This window comes from Astatotilapia calliptera, chromosome 5 (assembly GCF_964374335.1).
Source record: "Astatotilapia calliptera chromosome 5, fAstCal68.1, whole genome shotgun sequence".
Taxonomy (NCBI): domain Eukaryota; kingdom Metazoa; phylum Chordata; class Actinopteri; order Cichliformes; family Cichlidae; genus Astatotilapia; species Astatotilapia calliptera.
In genome coordinates this window covers 27,125,138-27,146,022 of record NC_137426.1, presented here as the reverse complement: position 1 = coordinate 27,146,022, position 20,885 = coordinate 27,125,138, and the positions used below count along the sequence as shown (strand labels likewise).

The 20,885-nt window shown below is 40.0% G+C and overlaps 2 protein-coding genes across 3 annotated transcripts; one reads left to right on the top strand and one right to left on the bottom strand.

The window, feature by feature from the left end:
- Position 1: 1 nt before the first annotated feature.
- On the bottom strand, positions 2–3,933 carry tpgs2 (tubulin polyglutamylase complex subunit 2). Its single transcript, XM_026168540.2, has 7 exons — positions 3,751–3,933; positions 3,565–3,644; positions 3,382–3,469; positions 3,078–3,218; positions 2,794–2,907; positions 2,494–2,657; positions 2–2,097 (listed from the first exon to the last, which is right to left on the bottom strand). The coding sequence occupies exons 1-7, from the start codon at positions 3,815–3,817 to the stop codon at positions 1,879–1,881; spliced, it is 873 nt and encodes a 290-aa protein (XP_026024325.1). The 5' UTR covers positions 3,818–3,933; the 3' UTR covers positions 2–1,878.
- Positions 3,934–4,004: 71 nt separating this feature from the next.
- Positions 4,005–18,897, top strand: kiaa1328 (KIAA1328 ortholog). Of its 2 annotated transcripts, XM_026168538.2 has the most exons (12): positions 4,027–4,136; positions 4,514–4,549; positions 4,620–4,861; positions 6,013–6,113; positions 6,251–6,366; positions 10,799–10,923; positions 11,962–12,344; positions 12,444–12,662; positions 12,808–12,903; positions 12,992–13,083; positions 13,248–13,356; positions 18,489–18,897. In XM_026168538.2, exons 1-12 carry the CDS (start codon positions 4,082–4,084, stop codon positions 18,715–18,717), a joined length of 1,803 nt encoding a protein of 600 aa, XP_026024323.2. In that variant the 5' UTR covers positions 4,027–4,081; the 3' UTR covers positions 18,718–18,897. The 2 variants fall into 2 exon arrangements, with proteins under 2 accessions (XP_026024324.2, XP_026024323.2); XM_026168539.2 differs by lacking the exon at positions 4,514–4,549 and having other exon boundaries at positions 4,005–4,136.
- Positions 18,898–20,885: the final 1,988 nt, after the last annotated feature.

Sequence of the window (20,885 nt, the reverse complement as noted above, 5' to 3'; positions counted from 1 at the left end):
GCTCACTCATGTTGTTTTTATTACTGCAATAGCAGCTTATGTAACCTTAGAAGACATAAATATCATTCACTTTAACACTCAACAGGGGACTACTTCCACAACTGTGGAAAAACTTAAGGGTGTGCAAAGAGAAGCAAACAGCCCCCATACACTGGGATCATATATTTTTTTGAAAACCAAACACACAGTAGGAGATGACTCCTCACCGCTTGAAAGGACAGCGACAAAACCAAATACAGACATTTTTCTTTCTAGCATTCTTGTGCACAGCAGCCTACAGACAAAAAGTACATACTAAAAAGTACTTGAACCAAAACTGTAGATGTGAGATTGGGTCTACTGAGCTTTATATTTGTGTTACAAGAGCCATTATCTTACCCAATTTAGAATCGGTAGGTGGGGTCTGTGGCAGGGGTATTAGCTGAATTAAACTTCTCTGGTGATTCTTTGTAGGGTCGACAGGGGCTACCTACGTATGCGGCTGATGTTGTTGCGGGTATTCAGGCTTGTGCGTGTGATCATGTCCTGATCTATTAGATGCAGTGCCAGCCACAAAAACGTAGCCAGACATGCATAAGAGGAATCAGTGGTACTAAACGTACCATCTGGTGCGATGTATAGTTGCTTATGAAGGGAGGCGCACGTCAGGTTAGGGCAAGCACTACGTTGTTGGCTTTCATAGAGGTTTGTTGTTTTGACATACCTGTGGCGAAGACTTAAAGTAGAAATCATGTGAAACAAACACAAGATAACCATTCACAACCTACAGCCAGTTTAGAGTCACCAGATAATCTGATGTGAATGTCTGTGGAAGAAGCCAGAATATCTGGTGAGAACTCGCACAGGCACAGGAGAACATGCAAACTCTGTGGATTTGAACGCAGAGACCTTCCACGCTGTGAGGTGACAGTGCTAACCGCTGTACAACTGTGGCCCTGAACTGTTAAAATATACCTTTGATATTCATTCACTCATGATGAATAATCTGTGTTAGAAACAGTGTTCATTTCTGAAGTTTACATTACAGAGCAGCATTCATGAGGCACTGCAGTAGTACAATGGCCAGTTAGTAGTCCTTTTATAATGTAACAGGTCACGTTTGTCTTCACACTTATGTGGCTTAATGTTTGATAATGAAGCTCTAAAAGCATCTGTTGAGTCCTATACGTTAGTTTTCAACCTGTCAATTATCAATACATATAGGGTGTGAGCTACACAGCATTACATTAAGTCTTCTTGTTTCCTTAAGTTTAAAGTTATTAATATAAAGAGATGTGTTATCTAGCCATTTCCGCACTTTACAGTATTACATGCTGCATGTAGAATTTACATAATGCATTCAGAAATCAAGCCCACTGAAAACAGCAGCACTAATAAACTCTGGTTCTGGTTACAGCAGTGGTACAGTTATATTGTACATCTGTCTGCTTTGATTTTATATGATTTTTTTTAACCATAAGCTGTCAGTAGTGAACATTACCTTAAATGAGTTTATAAGTACTGAATATACACTGATACAACTCTCTGTTAATTCAAAGACTAATTACTCTGGCAACACTTGGCATCCAAAGGTGGATAAAATTCAGGATTGTGTCTTTCTACATGTGAGGGGGATTCATTTTTAACCATCTAAGCCAGGTGTGATGGAAATTGCCATCGTCTCCTCAAACATATAAAATTTAGAAACATTTTTTGCCTTCAACACTTTTAGTACTATAACTGTATCACCTTTCCAATGTGTCTAGCCAGCAACAACCCTGGCTACATATCAACTCAGCCTTGGCAAACATGTCAAACAGCACCAAGTCCAACAAACTGAGTCCAGCTCCTGAGGGAACTGGAGACATTTGGAAATGTCTTCATCGTACGGGTACCTTCTCACCGCTTTGCTCCACTTTGTCTTCCTGCATTGCTTTGGCCCTTGGCTGCGCCCCCTGAGTTGCACTGTGTCGACTGCTTCTTCTTGGTGGCTGGGACCTTGGCTTTGCCTTTGAAAGCCTTGGAAGGATCCAGCTTGTTCAGATATAAATCCCCAGCAGGATCCGCCAAACTGAGCTCACAGTTGAAAGTCAAAGGCTGGTAGAGGGATGCCCACTGCTGCAGCAGCAACCAAGATATACATAATTTAACATAATCCATGTAACACATGGGGAAAAAAACAAAAAAACAAACCCACACCAAATGTGTTTTGAAAATACTACTTAATTTACTAACCGAGCCAGCAATGCTATATCTGATTCTGTGGAATGTATGGCACCTTATGCACATAATTATGCTCTCTGGAAGCAACTTAAAACTCAGTGCTGTGCTAACTTACTAAAATGTTACATTTGCCAGTATTGTAGTAGACTGTGAAAGAATCATCCTGAATAAAATGTATTCATACAACTGCAATGGTCTCACATGTTGTTAATAATATGAATAAATATTAAAAATACAATTTATGTCACAGCACATATTCTGAAAAAAAAAAGGATTAGACACTTTGACTACCTTAGCCTGAGGGCTGGGGCCATATGGGGTGAAGTGATACTGCCACTCAGGCAGACCCAGATGGGTTATCATCAGTCGGTAGTAAGAGGTAAAGGTTGTGGTCAGAAAATGCCAGCACAGAGAGCGGTCTAGAAACCATATTTCACTCCTCTGAGCAACCACACCTGAAAAAAAAAAGCAAGGATGTTAACTTAAGGAACTCAGATTTAAAAAAAATATTTTTTTAAATATATATATATATATATATATATATATATATATATATAATAACCTATAAGATACAATACACAAGCAGAGCACCTGGAGTGCAATTTTTGTAGACTAGGCACACTTTGCCATTCCCACCACAGGAATCCAGCTCGAAGATGCGGCTCCGGGAGTCGAAATGAGGTGAGACGGGCACACGCGCCGACCCTGACAGATAGCATTAATGAATCTTGAATAAATATTTACGGTCCAATCAAGAGCTCATTCATTAGCCTGCTTTCTGCACAACTGAGCACACGTACTGTAAACAAACGTAATTGAAAGTGACGTGTTGTAATTGAGGATCCCACATGAGGATCCGGCAGGTGAATATTTACCACTTTCTGTTCCGCTCTCCTCCCAGTCTAGGTCAGCGAGTGATGGCGCATTGGGCAGAGAGAAGAGTGACACGGGCTGGAGCAGCGGGCACAGTCTGGCCACACTATTAATCATCATGCATCCTAAGGGAACACACTCACCTGAAAGACAGCACATCCACACAGTGAGGGCTGTGTGCCAAGAACATAAGAAAAGCTGCTATTTTCATTTACAACATTACTTTAAAATAGTTTAAATAAAAACAGACTTTTTTTTTCTCTTTTGAAAACTGTGAATGCAGACAGAACACATCAGGACACCTACTGTCTAGTTTAACGCTCCATGTTAGTGTAAAGCTATCAGTTGTCAGATAGAAGTCTCTCAGGTCCTCTGGTAATATACATGTGTTTTTCTGGCAAATAAACACAAAAGATGAATAACACATGACAAAAGTATACAGTACTGCCATATCAATATCTGACATCTACCATGCATCTTCCTTCCCACCTGCTCCCATGACAGCAAACTCCTCTTCTCTGCAGGCTCTCTTTCTGCGAAACGCACGTCGACCACCCCAGGCATGTTCTCTGTCCCAGCAAGGACAAGTTCATGACATTTATTACAATCTATTTTTTCACAGAATTCAATGCTTTGCTAGCTAACGCTCTCAATGCATATCACAATCATACACACCAAGTATCCGAGTGATACCGAGCATCAGCCTATCGGCAATCTTGAAGCTCTCCTTTGTTTCTTCCATTTGGGTGATTGCGATCACAAATTTGTACAAAACCCAGAATGCATCCTTTGCAGATGTCTGTAGCGCATTCTTCCCCTTGCTCCAAATAGCTCATCTGCGGACGCAAGCGGAGGGAGAAGGGACGCAAAACGGACATGAATTTGCACCAATAGAAAGCCACCCTTCTACAACGCAACCAATGAGATTTTTGCTTGTAAGAGAAAGGCGGGACATCTATTCCTTAGCAACGCTTGGCTCCCTGGGAGTGGTGGCGGTTGATTCAACATGGCGGCAACAGCGAAAAGAAGTGAAAATTCGGGGATATTTTGGATGAATGGCGGTACGCTGACTTTTATCGAGCTACATTAGCCTTATCCAACACTTCACAGTTGTATATATCTTACAGGAAGACATAAAGCTTTTCGAAGTAGAGTTATAGTGTTACTTTTACGTCCGTACTAGAAAGTTGTTTTCTCTGAGGAAGTGAGAGAGCTTGTAGCTAATTATAGTTAAGATAAAGACTGCTCACCTAACCACTTATTTCAAGTTGATTTTGGATAGTTTGTTATTGATGATAACGGTATTCATGCTACCTCTTACACTGAGTTAGTCCTGCTAGGTCTCCCAATACAGAACAGAGCAAAAATAACACTGTAAAAGCCATCTGCAGCTGTTTAATTTGAGTGTCTCCATCCTCTTTTTGTTATGCCCACACAGTGTCAGATGATGAACGGCCTTTGGTGTTTATTCCTGGTGAGTCCAGTGATAAACAGTAAAACTTTATATAGAGTGGCTCTTATTGTTGTCTTCTTAACATCCTCAGGGGTGGACGGAGAAGTGACGTCTCAGGCCCCTTTTAACCTGAAACCACTCAGTACCAGTACATCCAAGAAAAGAGGCCACAAGATGGGAGTGAAGAGCACTTCTGACTGCAAAAAACAGGCCAAGCAAAGGAGAGAAGTCAAAAACCAAAGTGATCACTCAGGGGTTTATACTAAGGAGGACGTGTCTGTTCACCACAATGCTGCTGTGATGACACCTCAGACTTTTCTTCCGGTTTCACAGGTATCATAGGATTTTTTTCGGCTGAACTTTTTTGATTAAATGGCAATATGTAATGCACTGAATTTAAATTCGTATAGTGCTTTTTTTGGTCTCAAATAAACCCACTGTCCACTTCATTAGTGACGCTTTGCTAGTATCAGGTTGAACACCCTTTTGACTTCTGAACTGCCTTAATTCTTTGTGGCATAAATTCAACAAGGGGCTAGAAAGATTCCTTAAAGATTTTTGTCCATATTGATGTATTAGCATCACACAGTTGCTTCAAATTTGCCACTTGCACATCAATATTGTCAATCTCCAGGTTCGCCAAAACCCAAAGGTGCTCTTTTGCATTGTGAGCTGGTGACTTTTGGGGCTATTTGAGTAGTGAACTCCTCATCATGTTCATGAAATCAGTTTGAGATTATTTGAGCTTTGTGACATGTCATGTGACAGAAGATAGTACACTGGTCATAAAAAGATGGACATGGTTAATACTCAGGTAGACTTTAGTGTTACACCAAAGCCATCATGCTAATACAATGCAGGATGGATTCATTCTTTAATGTTATTTACTCCAAATTCTCAGACTACCATCTGGATACCACAGAAAAAATCAATACTCATTAGACCAAGCAATGTTTTTAAATCTTCTATTGTCCAATCTGATGGTTTGAAATGAAGCAGGTCAACTAGACCAGCGGTCCCCAACCTTTTTTGTGCCACGGACCGGTTTATGCCCAACAATATTTTCACGGACTGGCCTTTAAGGTGTCGCGGATAAATACAACAAAATATAACTAGTACTGGTACCGAAAAAAGAAGATTTATTCATAACACACGTGAAAAGACCCAGAAAAACCAAGTTAACGATAAAAACGATAACAAAATAACGCTGAAAACTGATAAAAACCCTGAAAACCATACATTTCACACCTGAGCCTCAACTCTCGTGGCCCGGTACCAAACGACACACGGACCGGTACCGGTCCGAGGCCCGGGGATTGGGGACCGCTGAACTAGACTACATGAATTGCTGTCATATGATTGGCTGAACCTAACAAACAGATGAATTTGTTAAATATAGTGGCCAGTGAGTGTATATAGAAACAGTACTGCTACTCTTTATTATTAAATCTGTATGTTTAACTCTTACTCTCATATTCTTAAAGGTAATTTCTGAAGTCAGCAAAGCAAAGAGTGAGGTCTGTCTGAAAGACCTTTGTCCTGAAGATAAGCGACGAATTGCAAATCTCATTGAAGAACTGGCTAGGTATCCAACGTTATTATCTTTTATGAATTTAACAATTTATAGTGATGGAAATTAAAATGTATTTTATTAACTCCTCATATGTTTTCCTTCTTTTTTTATTTTATTTTTAAATTGTCTTTTGTTTCCCTGTTCTCTAGAGTGAGCGAGGAGAAAGAAGAGTCGGTGCAGCGTCTGAAAGATGAACAGGGAAATTTTGAATGCAAGATTCAGCAGCTAGAGCAACAGAACCAAATCATAGCACAGGAAAGGGAAAGTATCCTTTCAAAGCAAGCAGACAGCTGCAATGTATAATGCCCTGCTTTTCCTAATGGGCCATATGAAGTGAATTTTTTTTTTTTTAAGTGAAATGATAAGGCTGTGGATGCTCTTTTGAGAGCTGCATTGGGTTATGTTTATAATCAGTGAAAGCAGATCTGCTCATCTTGTTCTGTTTGAATGTTTGTCAGACAACTTGACCTTCTTTAATGATGTTTGTTTAAACTATTTTGGAACATGCATCTTCACGTGATAAGGCTGCTGCAAAGACACCAAAAAGGAGTTATTGTGCTAAAGCTGATGTTTAAAAAACCCTAAAAGTAAAATGTATTTAAGAAAAGACATTTCATAAAGCCAACACCTTGTTTCTCATTATGGTATTTACTGTATATGATTGTATTGTGTGTGCTGTTCAAAAAGAAAGTCTGCAGGGGGCAGTGTTGTCTCAGGCAAGGCTATTTACAGTCTTTGGGCAAGAACCTTCAATCTGATACAAAAGGCAGAGAAGTAGAGCAGATGAATTTATATTACTTGATGTCTGCTGCAGTTGTCTTTTGCGAGTGCTTGTAGCTTATCCGCTGTTGTGTACAGAATCAATTTCATGGTTGGAGCCGTGCCCTAAACCATCTAAATCATCTTATCATCCAAAGATGAATTTTCATATTCACAGAGAAGACCACAGTATTTGCTTTTTACCGTGTTTTTTTGTCACCCTCCCATACTATTCAGTGTTAGAGAATATCTCTCAGTTTCTCCTGTAGAAAATGAGATCAGACAGGTCAACAGCTGATTCTTGTTGGTCTAACATGTCTAACGGTGCTAGAGTTGTAATGCTACACCCCAATCTGCTGTCTTCATAACAATTCTGCTCAGGTCAAACTAGAGTATGGCCAGCAGTCAATTTAGGTTAAAAACACTGCGAAATATGAAGAGTAATTGACCCGGCTGGTAAATTGCACAATTGGCAACGGCGGCAGGGAAAATTAGGAAAGCACAACTCAATTAAAGGCACTTTGGCTTGGAGACTTGGCATTTACACCAAACTTCTAAACTCCATTAAAAAGGTATTTGAGAGGAAAAAGTGTTCGGATCCAAGCACCTCCGGGGGGGAGAACGTAGTCTTTTAAAGTGTGTGCAAGAGTCACGAAGGCTCTTCTCAGGCAGAAGGTTTCGGCACTTCTCCGAAAGGTTAAGGAGACACCAAAGGCAAACACACTGAATGAGAGTCTTGTCAAGTCTAATTCCATTACGCCTTAGCTTATCTTATCTCACCAAGATTCAGGGATGTCAGGGGTATAAAGAATGTAGGACTATACCTTAGCCCCAAGCCAACTAGGATGAGAAGGAAAAGTACCCTTGATATTTGGGATGTTCAGCTGACATTTGGAGCTGACTGGCACACAGGGCTGAATTTGTGTTTCAGATAGAAAGGATGCTTTTTTACTTCAGGGCATGTTGGCACGAGCACAAGTCAAGGTGGCGTTAGTAACATGGTATACTGTTTTACTTTCTGTATCCAGAACAAGGCACAGCAGGTGCTACATGTAATGCCACTTATTGAGCTGAAACAATTGGAGGGAATCCTGAGGCCATGGAGAGAGGGACACAACAGTTCTGCTGCGTGTTACTAAAATGGCATTTGATAGAGGAATGCATTGGCATTGGCATTCCTCTATCACAGGAGTGCTAAATCCATTTCTGGCCTTAAAGGTTTTGATGTGTGACATTTACAATGCGGAAATCTAATTTTATCAAGTGTGCTTTTTGTGATAAGCATACATCAAATGCTTGCTTTTGGATAAATTCAAATTTGTTATGTTTTAGGGGTTATGATGATTTTTGGTCTTGTTGTTGTGTAACTCACCTTTTATTCTTGGAAGTAGTGCAGTAGTCCTTTACAATAAATTACTACCTACCAGTGGGTAAATACGACAGCTTTATATTTGAATATATAGCCATTCTTTCTGCAGGAGTATAATAAAAGTGAATGGAACCAGTTGTGAGCCTAATGTAAAATAAATAATGCTTAATAAATGTAATATTTTTTTTATGGACCTTGTGTTTTAAGCTTTGGTAGGTGTGCCATTTGACATATTCCATAGCCACCAGCCAGTTTGTACTGATGCCAGGTCGTGCATCTGTGCCTCAGAACTGCTATTGCTTTAGAGTTCTGATCAATGAGTCTCGAAGATGCCTGAGAATGGTTTTCTTCATCTTCACTCTTGGAAATTTCCAGACATTTTCTAAAATAACTGTAAGATGATGTGTGGAGTTGTGTATTGGTTTATTGTGAGATTTGGCATTCATGTCTCTTTTTCAGATTCAGCAGGATTGAAGCAGTAATGTAAACCGTCTCCTTCTATTAATTCCCCGCCATTTCTTCCTTACACACATTCATACTCTCACACATATTCACACATCCGTCTCCGCCCCCATACCTCTCACATTCCAGCTCAGGCTCAATCTGTTTGGCACACTGTGCTAAAGCAGGTTTTAAAATATTCCCCCCTCCTGTGCAAATTTGTTCCACCTTGAAGTGGATTTCATTATTTCATTTGAGCCTCGGCCTGACAGGGAAGTGAATCATTTTGACAGACCCCGTCTGAAGCCTCTTCAACCCAAGCCCTTGATTCGGAGTATTTTTGGAGCAGGGGGGAGGAGTAAGTCATTGTTGGCACGTTGCAGCTCTGATGTAAACTAGGGGCTTGCTGAGAGCTTGGCCCCCATTGGCTGATGTCCAAGGCTGTAGAGGAAGCATGTTTAGTGTAGCGACTGGCTGAGAAGTGGAATCTTATCAGTGTTGCGCCACTCGGTTCAGATTACCTAGCACTTGCTATCCAGGGACTGCATTACCCTGTCAACACATTAACACATGTTATGTTCATCTATGCACTGGGATGATATGATGCTGCAGCCTGCTTGGGTGTTCAGCACAGATGGACTTTGCTTGTGTGTTTTAGATTGCGTGTGGTCTCTGCTTTGTATGCCGACATAAAGTGGGAATTGCCTTATATTGTGGTAAAATATGCATTTAAAAGAAAAACAAACCCTGAACACACCACACATTACCTTGGATTTCAGTGAGGTTTAGTTGTATAAGCATGTTCACTATCTCCCCTTTAGGACTTTTATTCATGCTGCATAAATAGACCTCCCAACACAGGTTTACATGATGTGATGTCCTTGTGATGTCCTTAAGTTCTGTGTATGGAACTGCTTCCATGGAGATCAGTGAGGCGGTAGAGGAGCCCTAGTTAGACGGAGGGTTCAATCAAAACATTTCCTCGCATTTTTCTAGTGTTTATGGAAGCTGTTGCATTGCTTTTGTCTGGTGTCTGGTCCTCAATTCAAAGTCGTCACCGCTCTCTTCTCTTTCCCTGTGTCTCATTTCCACAGCCTGATTGAAGTCTTCTAACAACCAAAGTGTTTTCTTATGGAGTGTTCTGCCAACTATTCCTTCAATAAGACTCTTCTTTGAACTTTGATTTTCTCTTTAAAATGAGGGTTTCTTTTCCAAATGGATGCTGAGAAACTCATCAGCTGGGGGAGCAGGGGCACCATCATAAAAAGATATGGCCTAGAGGAACACACTTTATGGTCAGCTTGGGTGGGAGTGTGTGTACTACTTGCTTTATTGTAGTGTTTGTGTGCGGGCTGTTTACAGTGCAGGTGGGGAATTTGTGCTCTCGTGTCTTGCTGTTTTTATGTTTGTACTAGAGAGTCAGATTGACAATGATTATTGAATGTGTGCGAGTATGTCTGTGTGCAGTCTCTCCATTCTCATGCTCATTATCTTTGTATGTGCGGGTGTGGTGTGGTGCTGCCACTGTCATTAGTGGGGCTCCTGAGGCGCAGCAGTAGTCCCGCTCCAGATTAGTTTTCTTGTGTCTGCCAGCTCTCTGTCTGGCAGATAGCCTGGCGTGGCATTGCCCAGCTCAGCTCAAAACAGCTTGGCCCTGCCCAGATGGTGAAAGCTCTGTGCCACAACAACAACTTTGATTTTGCTGGACTCTTCCCTGTCTCTGTTTTCAGCTTTGCCTTTTCTCTACTTTTCTGGTCCAATGTGTAATTGATTACGGAAACAAGGTTTTAATTCAGATTGTCGATCTAAATCCAGCATCTTCAAAGTAGCACAGGAGAAACTTTTCTTTTACTAAAACTACTTCTCAGCAAAAATTGAACTCATCAAAGAGCTACACGTTAGGGATTTGTAAGATTTATTTATTTATTTTGAATGAAAATGAAAACTCCTTCCTATTTGAATCAAATAGTGAAGCCAGAATTTCTTTCAGTCACACAATTTGATGGAACTCACTGCATGATTTCTCAGCCAAATCTGGGGTGGTGGTTATGTTTTACTCTAAGGGTTTCTTTTGTTTCAGTTTAGCTGTTGTTCTACTTTGTTAGTTACTTAACCCTTGGTCCTCCAGGTCTGCAGCAGCAGTACAAAGAGTGCCAGGAGCTGCTTGGGCTCTACCAACAATACATTTCTCAGCAACAGGCAAAGCTCAATCAGTCCATTGCCCAGCTTAGCCAGCCATCAAGTCACAGTAAGGTAAGATATGGGATAAAATGGTTGTGTGTGTGTTATAGGTTATATGTACACACATTTCCTTTTATGTTTCTATTGCAATGGAAAATGCACAATAAAATGACAGCCATTCTCCTATGGGAGCCACATTCAGGCAATAGCCCTGTTTGCCATCAGTCACATACAAAAAAATCCAGTGGAAACACATGCAAGAGGCATTGTTCCATGGCCAAGTGCCATAATAATTTATAACAAATCACTACAGTCCACAGTCACTACCTCAATATGACTACAACCTAGTAAAAACTCTCTCAAGGTGACACTTTAAAGGCGAAGATGCCTCTCTGGCTGCAGCCTCTGTATGAATGGATGACTTGGCCAACCTCATTGTCCGCAGTGGCTCTGAATAATGTGTGTTTGCCTGCTCTCTGACCCTCAGCAAATTAGTCAGTCTCTTTCTCAGTCTACTATAAAATGGGCTTTTCTCCTTATGTTTATCTCATAATGTTCATGATCTTTGCTCACCTGTCACTTGTGTTTAGTTGAAAAACACAGGTTTATCCCTTTTATATTATAGCTATACAAGGTCCATGGTGAAATCACCACTTTAGCACAAGAGGATCATCAGTGTCATCATCATATCATTTTCATTACCAGTGTCTACAGAGCATGTGCTCACCTACTACCTTTTATATGAACTGTTCTTTGGTATCTCTTAACTCAGTACACAGCCACAGTAATTATGTGCACAAATGGAAGGAAGTAGACCAAAAAAGATGCCTTGGGTCGCAGCAGCTCACATAGAGTGCAAGTGAAATGTGAGTTCTTGTGAAATTGCTCTTGCAAGCAAATGGGGAGCTTTTACGGCACATAGTAACGCGAGCAAATTAGGTTGCTAAGCGAGGCCTAATTCCGTATTGGTAAATTTCAGCTTTGCAGCCAGCTCTAAATTAAAGTTTTATGGAGCAGTCGAATGTTTTGGCTGAAAAACTCCCATCAGTTTTTCAGAGGCTTCCTTAATGGGCCAAAATACATTAATTGTCCTCTTTGTTCTCTGTCCAGGTGCACAGTAGTGAGGAACTCCCCAATAGGACATCTACAAGCAGAGCTAATAGCTCACTCTTTGATGGCTCATACCTCAGTCACGCTGCTACTGGAGGACCACAAGCTCGAGCATACAGGAATGGTTATGGAAGAAGAGGAGCAGTACGGACATTTAGGAGCACTGCTTGTCTTTCTTGTGATGGACCGTTAAGTCCAACTCATGGGCCAGTAATACAGCATAATTGTCAAAAAATAGAGTGCAGGGGCCCACACTCATCCCACAGATGTGAGTGTTGTGAATGCAGGGATCAAGGCACTGTCTGTGGAACACAGCAGCAAAGAATTCACAGTTCCTCTCGTCTGAGCCACCATGATACCTTTAACCAAGATGAGTGTAAAAGGTACAGTATTCAGCCATACCAGCATTACTTTCCTTTTTTCATGTTGAAAATTTTAGCAAGGCACAAAGGAGATGGCATGTAACATGCATTTGCACATAGGCTCCATAGTGGGAATATCATGGACTCTGGGGCCAAGGAAGCTCTGACCAGGCCTCTGCTGGGTCAGGAGGACTGGGAGGAGAAGAGGCACCAGCTGCTGCTGCAGAAGATGCAGTTAGAGATGGAGAGAGAGAGGCTGCATACACGCCTGGCAGAGCAGGAGGAAAGGCTCCAGAGACAGAATCAGCAACTACAGCAGTCACATCTTGATTACAAAAGGTAGAACGGTATTTGCTGTTGACGGTAGTTACTTTGGTACATCCATTACGTGTCTGCAATCCTTGGTCTTTTCATATTTTGTGTCATCCTCTGTACTTCAGTTTATACCATTGCAGACTATTTTAACTTGCTATATCTGTGTTAGATTTCAACCAGCTACTCAAGCTGAGGTCAGCTCCTCTAATACTAGGAGTGATGTTACAGAAGTGCAGAATCCTTCGCACCAAGATATACCCTTCAGGTAAAGCAAATTTTGGCATATACAGATATTGCACACCAACCAGACACATGTGAAAGGAACATTAATGCATTTTGTATGTTGTCTACAGTGTGTGTGATGATGCAGGAGTACATCCTGGAGGACAGAGCTTGCATGAAAAGCATCCAGAAACTGTACCTAATCCTCTGAACAATGGCAGTGGTAAGCTTGTATTATCAATTAATCAATAAAGTGTTTGCACAGTTTAGCTTGAGACAGGGGAACAGTTTAGCTTGAAATACATATTTTAGCACTCTCATGTATCACTAAAATACCTTGTTAAATTTTTAATAAAAAAAGCAAATATATCCTTTTCTTGACCTCAGAATATTTAAAACAGCCCACAAAGGACATGGCCACATCTCCTGCTGAATCACCTGCAAGCCTGAGGAAGCACACATCAGTATCTGCAATCCAAAAGACTCCAGACACCAGGTAACAAACATCAATAAACAATTTAATAAACATTTATTGTAATAGTTTGTAAGTTCATTAAAGTGCTGTACAATGTTTATAAGGGTGGTCCATTTTTAGCAATTATATTGGATAATGTAGTTCTCAGAAGAACAGTCTGTGTGGTTGAAATATTTATGTTAATGTGTTAAAGTGTTACAGTGTCCAGCATAATATTTTTCCCCTATACTACACAAGAAATACAAAATTTTATGTCATAAAGGTAAATCGATCAAATATTAAGTAACTAAAGGTTTAAAGTAAATGTAGTGGAGTAAATGCTATATCCCTTTTTAGACTCGCCCATGATTTGTGTATCGCTGGGCTGGGGTAGCTGCTGTCTGCTCCAGCAATCATTACAAAAAGTCAGCCAAATTTAAAGATTGTGGCAAACTAAACAAGCAGTTCATTTGCATATCTTGACAGCTTTCATTTGAACAATTTCTTAGTTTGTTTGTGCTGCTGTTGTGTAAAATGCACCAGTGGTGGGTTGGAGCAGCTGAAAAGTAGCTTTTCTTCACATTTAATCTAACTGAACATTTGGTGTGTTGTAGGACTTATTGGTATACTAACTGTAAGAAAAAACACTTCTCATATGTGAGAGTACATGATCACTGAAAAAGCCTTCACTGACCCCAACAGGCCAGCAGTTAGCCAGTCAGGGTCCCCAACATACTTTATTATTATTATTATTATTATTATTATTATTATTATTATTATTATTATTATTATGTATTTATTTATTAACTGACCCGTCGCCATCAGGCCACCAGTTATGGTGAATCTTGTGCCAGCAGATTTGTGATTTAAAAACATATATGAAAAATCAACACAGTTCAAACATCTGAAGGATGTAAGAAGTCATGAATCTGTGTTTATCTAAAATTCTGAACTGAGGGTCCTCGGGTTAAGGAATGTTTTCCACAAGGATTTATGGGTGAAATAAAGGTAGCAGCTTAGAAACTAGGTGATAAATTGGAGTGTTTTATTAGTGGTCTGTGGCAGCGAGTGTCTTTTCCTCCTGTTTCCAACAAAAAGATTACAGCAGATTTAGAATATAAGTATTTAATGTTTTTTTCCTGGGCTTGCTGTTGCTGCAGTGTTTGTGGTTAAATGATGACTTTTCTTAGTCTAGCTAACTTTTCGAGCTGCGAGAAGCTAATTGAAGCTTTTTACTGGGCTAGCTAGTGCTGCGGCCAGCCTGTCAGGAGACATGCTGCGTTCCATTAGTCGTCCTAGCAGGGATCCTGCAGCAGGTGTAATTGAACAGACTTCTGGATACACCCCCCCCCCCCCGTCCGCTCAGCCACAGAAATGAGACGAAGAAAGCAGAAGTGAGGGAGAGATGTTAAAAGTGTGTTTGAGGGTGAGAGCATTGGATAAAGTGAAAAAATGGGAAGCGAGGAAAGGTAGAGCAGGTTCAGATGGATAGTAGTGGAAACGGTGAGAAAGATGTAAGAAGGGGGGTGAGGGGATTTGAAGATAGGGATGAATCACTGAGTGCAAGCATTTCCTAAAAATGCAAAGGACTCTGTACATGGAATAGTAATTAACCTGACTGTGTGTTGTCTTAATGCGTGTGCAATGTGCATGTTCAGTTGGACTCCAAGGCCGCAGTGGAATTAAATGCAAAAAAAATATCAGATGCTAAAAAATAATTTGTGATTCTGCACAGCTTTCCTTTAAAGCCATTATTATTTCCACACTGGAGCAATTCTTTTCTGTAATGTCAGATTTCCTCTACCTTGTTGTAAATGCAGTGGTAGATAGCAGATACACTAGCTGTGAGACAGCCTCCCCCTCCTTGTTTTGAAGGATAGTTCTTCAAAACACCTTGAAGTTTCCAACTTCTGACGATTAACTCTTAAATAAAGCAGCGCCTGGTCCAAGTTGAACTGTGAGCTCTAGCAGATGCCCATTAATTCCAGCAGGGGATCTGGAGTATCAGATCTTATTACCATTCATTTTCACCTCCAAAGCCTATTAAAATTGTTCTACTCTTAGATACACAATGTCTTCTTTCTTCTTTTTTTTTGTGCCAGTAATGAGGAAGTCTGTGTCTCAGATGCCTTTTGTGGTTTTCTTGCAACATGTTTTTTTCATGTGCATCTTTTCAGATATTTATAATCCTTTGGTAATCCACTGAATCGTATTAGACATATGTCTTTCCCTTAGCTGGTGTTCAAAATACCGAGAATAAAAATAGTTGTAAAAGAATTCAGTGAATGAAGTGAAGGCAATATGTTGTTGCTCTGAGCTCATCAGAAACCTGTCAGAGCGGCCTGACTTTAGCAGATCAGTAATGTGTGGTTTGGTGCTAGTTTTCAAAAATACTTATTTTCATCTGTGTGTGTGTGTGTGTGTGTGTGTGTGTGTGTGGGGGGGGGGAAATCTTTTATAGCTTTGGTTAGTGAATCATGGGAACAACCACATCAAGTTTTGATATTTGAGGTTGTTTAAAGAAAGAATGGCTTTATTATCACTATTAAACTTGTTTTATTTAAATATCTTTAAAGATAAAACAAACAAACAAAACAAAACCAAACAAAAAAATCTTACTGAAAAATTCCCCATGTTACCTGAAGCGTTCTCCTTCACTTGGCAACAAAATAGCTCTTGTAACCATCTAATCTTAACCAATTCGATGTTGATGTGCAAATCGCACAACCAAACTGAGGTTAACATTAAGTGACCTTTTTAATCCTTTCATGAATCCTGTGCTAGTTAGTAATGAGACAGTTCCAGCGCACGCCGCCCATCTCATCTTGATCCTTCCTGCCATTGCCCGCCTGCTATTGATTGGCTGGGAAATTGACATGCGGGATATACACAGTGGCCATTATAGGTTTTTTATCTTACTGTTTGGACTGCAAATGAAAAGAGGCGCCGGGGCGAGACGGCTATCTTTAATGAAAGAGAAAAGCCAAACAAGCAGTGAAAGTTATGAGTGGGAAGGAGGTGGTGAGTAGCATATGCTGAAGAAGTTTTCTGAAAATTTTTATCTGGCCTCATGGAGCTAGAAAAGAGAAACAGAAGCTCTGTAACTGATAAATTGGGGAAAATAAAGTCCAGTAGTTGTGTTTTTTATTTTTTATTTTTATTTTTTTATTGTACTCTGAAGACTTCTTGGTGTACGAGTTTGAAGCATTTAAAAAGTATTTGAAAGCAGAGCAGCGCACATCTACTGTTTCACAGTAGTCATTATAACACGTTTTTAAATTTCAAAATCAAGATTAAACTTTGTCCGAGTCTCCTTTCTGTTACATTTCCTGTCCTAAGGATAAAAGTACTAAATGCTTTATGTTGACAACGTGATGTCTTCAGATGCTCTCAAAATGACCCGACATTCCAGGTCCAAGACCTTATTTTTCTCTTTTTAAAAAAAAAAACAGTGACAGAAACGTGTGTTGCTGCTACTGCTGTCCATGTATTTTATCTGTAAGCACACAGTAAAAATGATTCTGCCAGGACTCCCTTGGGAGATATAAATATCCATCATCAATTCACAACTTTACTTCATGCAAACTGGAGCCAAGAAATGAAGTTCTTTGTCGCACCGTATACCCCCTCTGAAAATCTATTGGCATTCTTCTCTTTGGCCTTCATGCAATCTCTGTGCCAGCAGCCCTCCCTCGCCCTACCCATTGCCACCCCCCAATACTGCTGCCCAAACTATACCCCCTACCCCCCGCACTACCCTTGTTATAGATTGTGACCGCCGGTAAGTGATGCATTATTCATTACCAACATGTCGTTTGTTGATGGATGGCTGTTTGAGAGCCCTGTCCGTTAAATAAATCAACAAATAAAAATGCAAATTCTCACATTTCGAGCGAAGCAACCCAGCCAAAGTCCCTCCCCCACATTCCCTCTCTGCCTCCATCTCTATCCACAAAGCAGCAGTCATTTCCAGACTCTCTCTTACAAGCGGGCACATACACACTCCTTCTCACTCATGCTCTCAGACTTTCTCCTCTTTTCTCCTTTGCTGTTGACAGGCAGGAGACCAAATGAGGAAGACAGATTTACTTAGTTGAGCTTCTTTTCTTGTTTTTTTTTCTTTCTTCCCCCAATCAAATCCCTTTGCTCAAACATGTACATACATGAATTCATGTTGCTAAAGCAAAATATAGCCCTTTAAAAGCCTTTTCGGCTATTGATATGTGAAGCCTGAAGTTAGTTTGAAAACATGACATATCAAGGTCCATAGTTACGTGTTGAGGAACATAAATGCACCCTGATTGGAAGTTTCACCACTGCGTCTGTGTGCTGACCACCCGCATGCATATCAACAAGTACATCCCAAGGATCGGCCTTACCTGGGAGAGCTGTGTGCAGAGCCGCGCAATGCAAATCGATGCGGCTTTAAACGAGCAGAGAATTATGTTAGCAACATCAGTCGAGCGTGCTTTAAAGAATTCATGTTTTGTATCTGGAATGGCCGTCGTTCGACTGTGTATACACTGAATAATTTATCAAACCAGCCAGACTGAGGGATTGAATCTCTATTAGCTTAATCTCCCCTGTTTTGGTTTATTTATTTCACCGCACATTCCCCTCATTTCTATTCCAGGGGAGAAGGCACTGGGTTCTCTCCCCCTTGTTCTCTCACACCTGCAAGAAACTGTGTTTTTCTGCTGGGACGCCCCAGTGGTTTGGACTTGTTAACGCTGCTTGTTAGGGTTCAGTAGGCACTTCACCAAGAAAGATTTGTTAACACTTGTATGAAAATATTTTTTGTTCACCTTTCAGTTGTTAACACAGACCACAAGAAAGCAAAACTCTCACCCAAGTGTTTTGGTTTTTTTTGCTTTGTTTTTAGCTCTAACTGGATGTTGCTTTGTACATTTGTGATGTCAGTCTCTCAGCTTGCTCTGTTTATGTGCCCTCATAGTTAAGCAGAATGTAACTGGCAGGCTTTCTGTGTGCATTCCTCTGCTACAATGAAACCACAGTGAGAAAGCTCATTTAAAGTGTTTCCTCTGTACAGGGCTCATAAATGTAGCCTGTGTCAATTCAACCTTTGAAACAAGCTGTGGAGGCTAAAAAAGCAAAATGGGGGGGGGGGGGGGCGGGGGCTAGAAACCTAACCTAAAGTTTTTCTTTTTTTTCAGGTTGGACTTTTCTCTGGTTGAGTTATTGGATATCTTTAGTCCTGTTTCTGCACCTGAGCAATGCAAGACAACCACTCAAAGAGCCAGAGCATTGCAACACAGACCGGCTCATACTGCCCCCAAATCAGTGAGCCAAACCATGCTTACCCCTGGTGGACCTCGTCCTCAGAGCACTCAGCAAGACCTGGAAGAAAGCAAAATACTAGAAGATATTTTCTTCATTTGCTGACGAAAAAAATGAGGAGCATGAAAAAGATTCAGTCAGCTGTGTCCATTTTTTTTTTTTTTTAAATGTTTTTCATTTAACTTTTTATTGGTTTTCTAAAATCAGAATCAATGTCACACGGTTTGCATAGATTGTGATATTGGTAGAATTTTTTTTAAATACTAATAAATGTTTATTTTTCAAGCCTCGTTTGTAAAAAATTGCCAATATGACATAATTTTCCACTGTGCATCTGGCTAAAGGATGCAAATTTTATAAATCTCTGATTTACTGGAAATATTATACATAGTCGGTTCCATACACATGTGACAACTATCCTGTAGCAGACAGCTGTTGCCATTGTGTAAACCCCAAAGTAACCAGGGGAATCTTATATCAAGAAGTTACCAATCAGCAGTAATTATGACACAACACAGAGTATTTTATTCTAGACTGTGCTTTATTATTGGGCTAAGCTGAGACGCATCATTCATTTAGAATTACAAAAGAAGAGTCCAGGGGACCAGAGAATGGTGCAGTCTGGAGAGACGGGGGCGGGAGCCTAAAGCGTGCTGCCCATCAGAAGCTTGGCTCATCAGGAACCTGGCAAAGCTTAATATGCAACATTCATCACCCCCCTCCATATGTGCTGAAATTGGGAAATAGATTTCCAGAACACTTTGAAAACCACATGAAGTAAAATGTGATTCTAGCAACACTACTGAGCTTTAGAAATAAAAATCACTGATAACAGCACCGAAAAAAAAATGATAGGAACTCAAATTTCTTTTGGATGAAATAGTGCAGTTTTCATTGAATTTAGTTCTCGGTAGAACACGTGAGTTGAACAAGATCAGAGCTCTGTTGAACAAAATGAAGCACAATGGGGAGAATAGGAAGGGAAGGGAATACAGTTTTCAAAAGTTGTTTACAATAAACCAGACATTAGTTCATTAAATATTAGCAGCAACTTATACTGACCTCAAGGCGTCTCTTCTGATTGAACAGTTGATTTAAGATGTGTTTAACTAGGGATTACTATTTCCCCCACTTTGCTTAACGGTGGCATTTTATTTTGAAACGATCTTTTAACAAAGCTTTTCCTTTTTTTTTTTTTTTAAATGAACAGAACAGTATGCATTTATAATTACAAATATACATAAGGCTTTAGTGTTGTACTGCATTGTTGTGAGTAGTTTGCAAGCCACAGGAAAAATGTAGAAGCAGTCTTAGTAGTGGTTAAACTTCCAATACTTGAGCGGTAAGATGTGTCGCGATTCAAGGTTAACGCTTGCAAGAAAACAGATCAGTGTCAGTAATGAGAGCTCAGATCTTGGCTCAAACAGCACAAATAAATAAACAAATAAATAAACAGACAATGAAATAAATAATTCAAATCTGTCTTTGACATCACTTGGTCAAAAGGAGCGTTTTTCTCCGTCATCAAAGAAGTTCTGAAGGCATGGTCCTGCAGACAGGAACAATGATCATCTGTGGACCACAACAGTGGCCCATGCATGTCATATAAAAACTATTTGGTCACGTACCAACTCATAAAAAAATAATGCCATGAAAGCATGCTTATCATTTCAGACATGACTTATAAATAAATATCTAAACAAACAGATAAATGAATAGAACCCATTAAAGTATTTCTTTTTTGTTTTGTTTTTTATAAAATAGGTCAATGTGTGTCTAAGCTCTAACTGAGGTCAATGCTCTCCCTGACTGTATTCTGGATAAATGCCTTGGTCAGGTCCTACAGTTTGTACCGTATCCTAGCGAATATTTTTTTTTGTACCTGGTTTTAATGAGCATTATCATGTTTTCATTCATATATTTTTTTTAAGTATTTAAATTACTTTATCCAGTCCTTGTAGATAGAAGTAAAAGTCCTATAAAATATGCAAACCTATGTACAGAGGAAAACAGAGCAAAAAAAGAAACAATTTACAGTATATTCATCAGTTTATGTATATATTTATATATATATATTTATATTCAAACTTCCTCTGTTTCTTGTTTTTGAACCACTAAACTTTGTTTTTCACTTTTCTCATGTAAACTTGCAGCTTAAAGTTGGAGCAAATGAAGATGAGCTGGTTGGCATTTGAGTTCTCGCACATCTTTCTGCGTCTGCTTACTTCGTTCGCCGTGGGAAAAAAATGACTGATTGCTCAAACAAATCATAC

Excerpts from the sequence above, each read along its gene's own strand:
- kiaa1328 (XM_026168538.2), top strand. The coding sequence starts at position 4,082 with ATGGCGGCAACAGCGAAAAGAAGTGAAAATTCGGGGATATTTTGGATG. Across the intron at positions 4,550-4,619 it reads GCCTTTGGTGTTTATTCCTG|GGGTGGACGGAGAAGTGACG; the intron begins GTGAGTCCAGTG and ends TAACATCCTCAG. Across the intron at positions 6,114-6,250 it reads CTCATTGAAGAACTGGCTAG|AGTGAGCGAGGAGAAAGAAG; the intron begins GTATCCAACGTT and ends CCTGTTCTCTAG.
- tpgs2 (XM_026168540.2), bottom strand. The coding sequence starts at position 3,817 with ATGGAAGAAACAAAGGAGAGCTTCAAGATTGCCGATAGGCTGATGCTC. Across the intron at positions 3,219-3,381 it reads ATGGAGCGTTAAACTAGACA|GTGAGTGTGTTCCCTTAGGA; the intron begins GTAGGTGTCCTG and ends GCTGTCTTTCAG. Across the intron at positions 2,658-2,793 it reads CTACAAAAATTGCACTCCAG|GTGTGGTTGCTCAGAGGAGT; the intron begins GTGCTCTGCTTG and ends TTTTTTTTTCAG.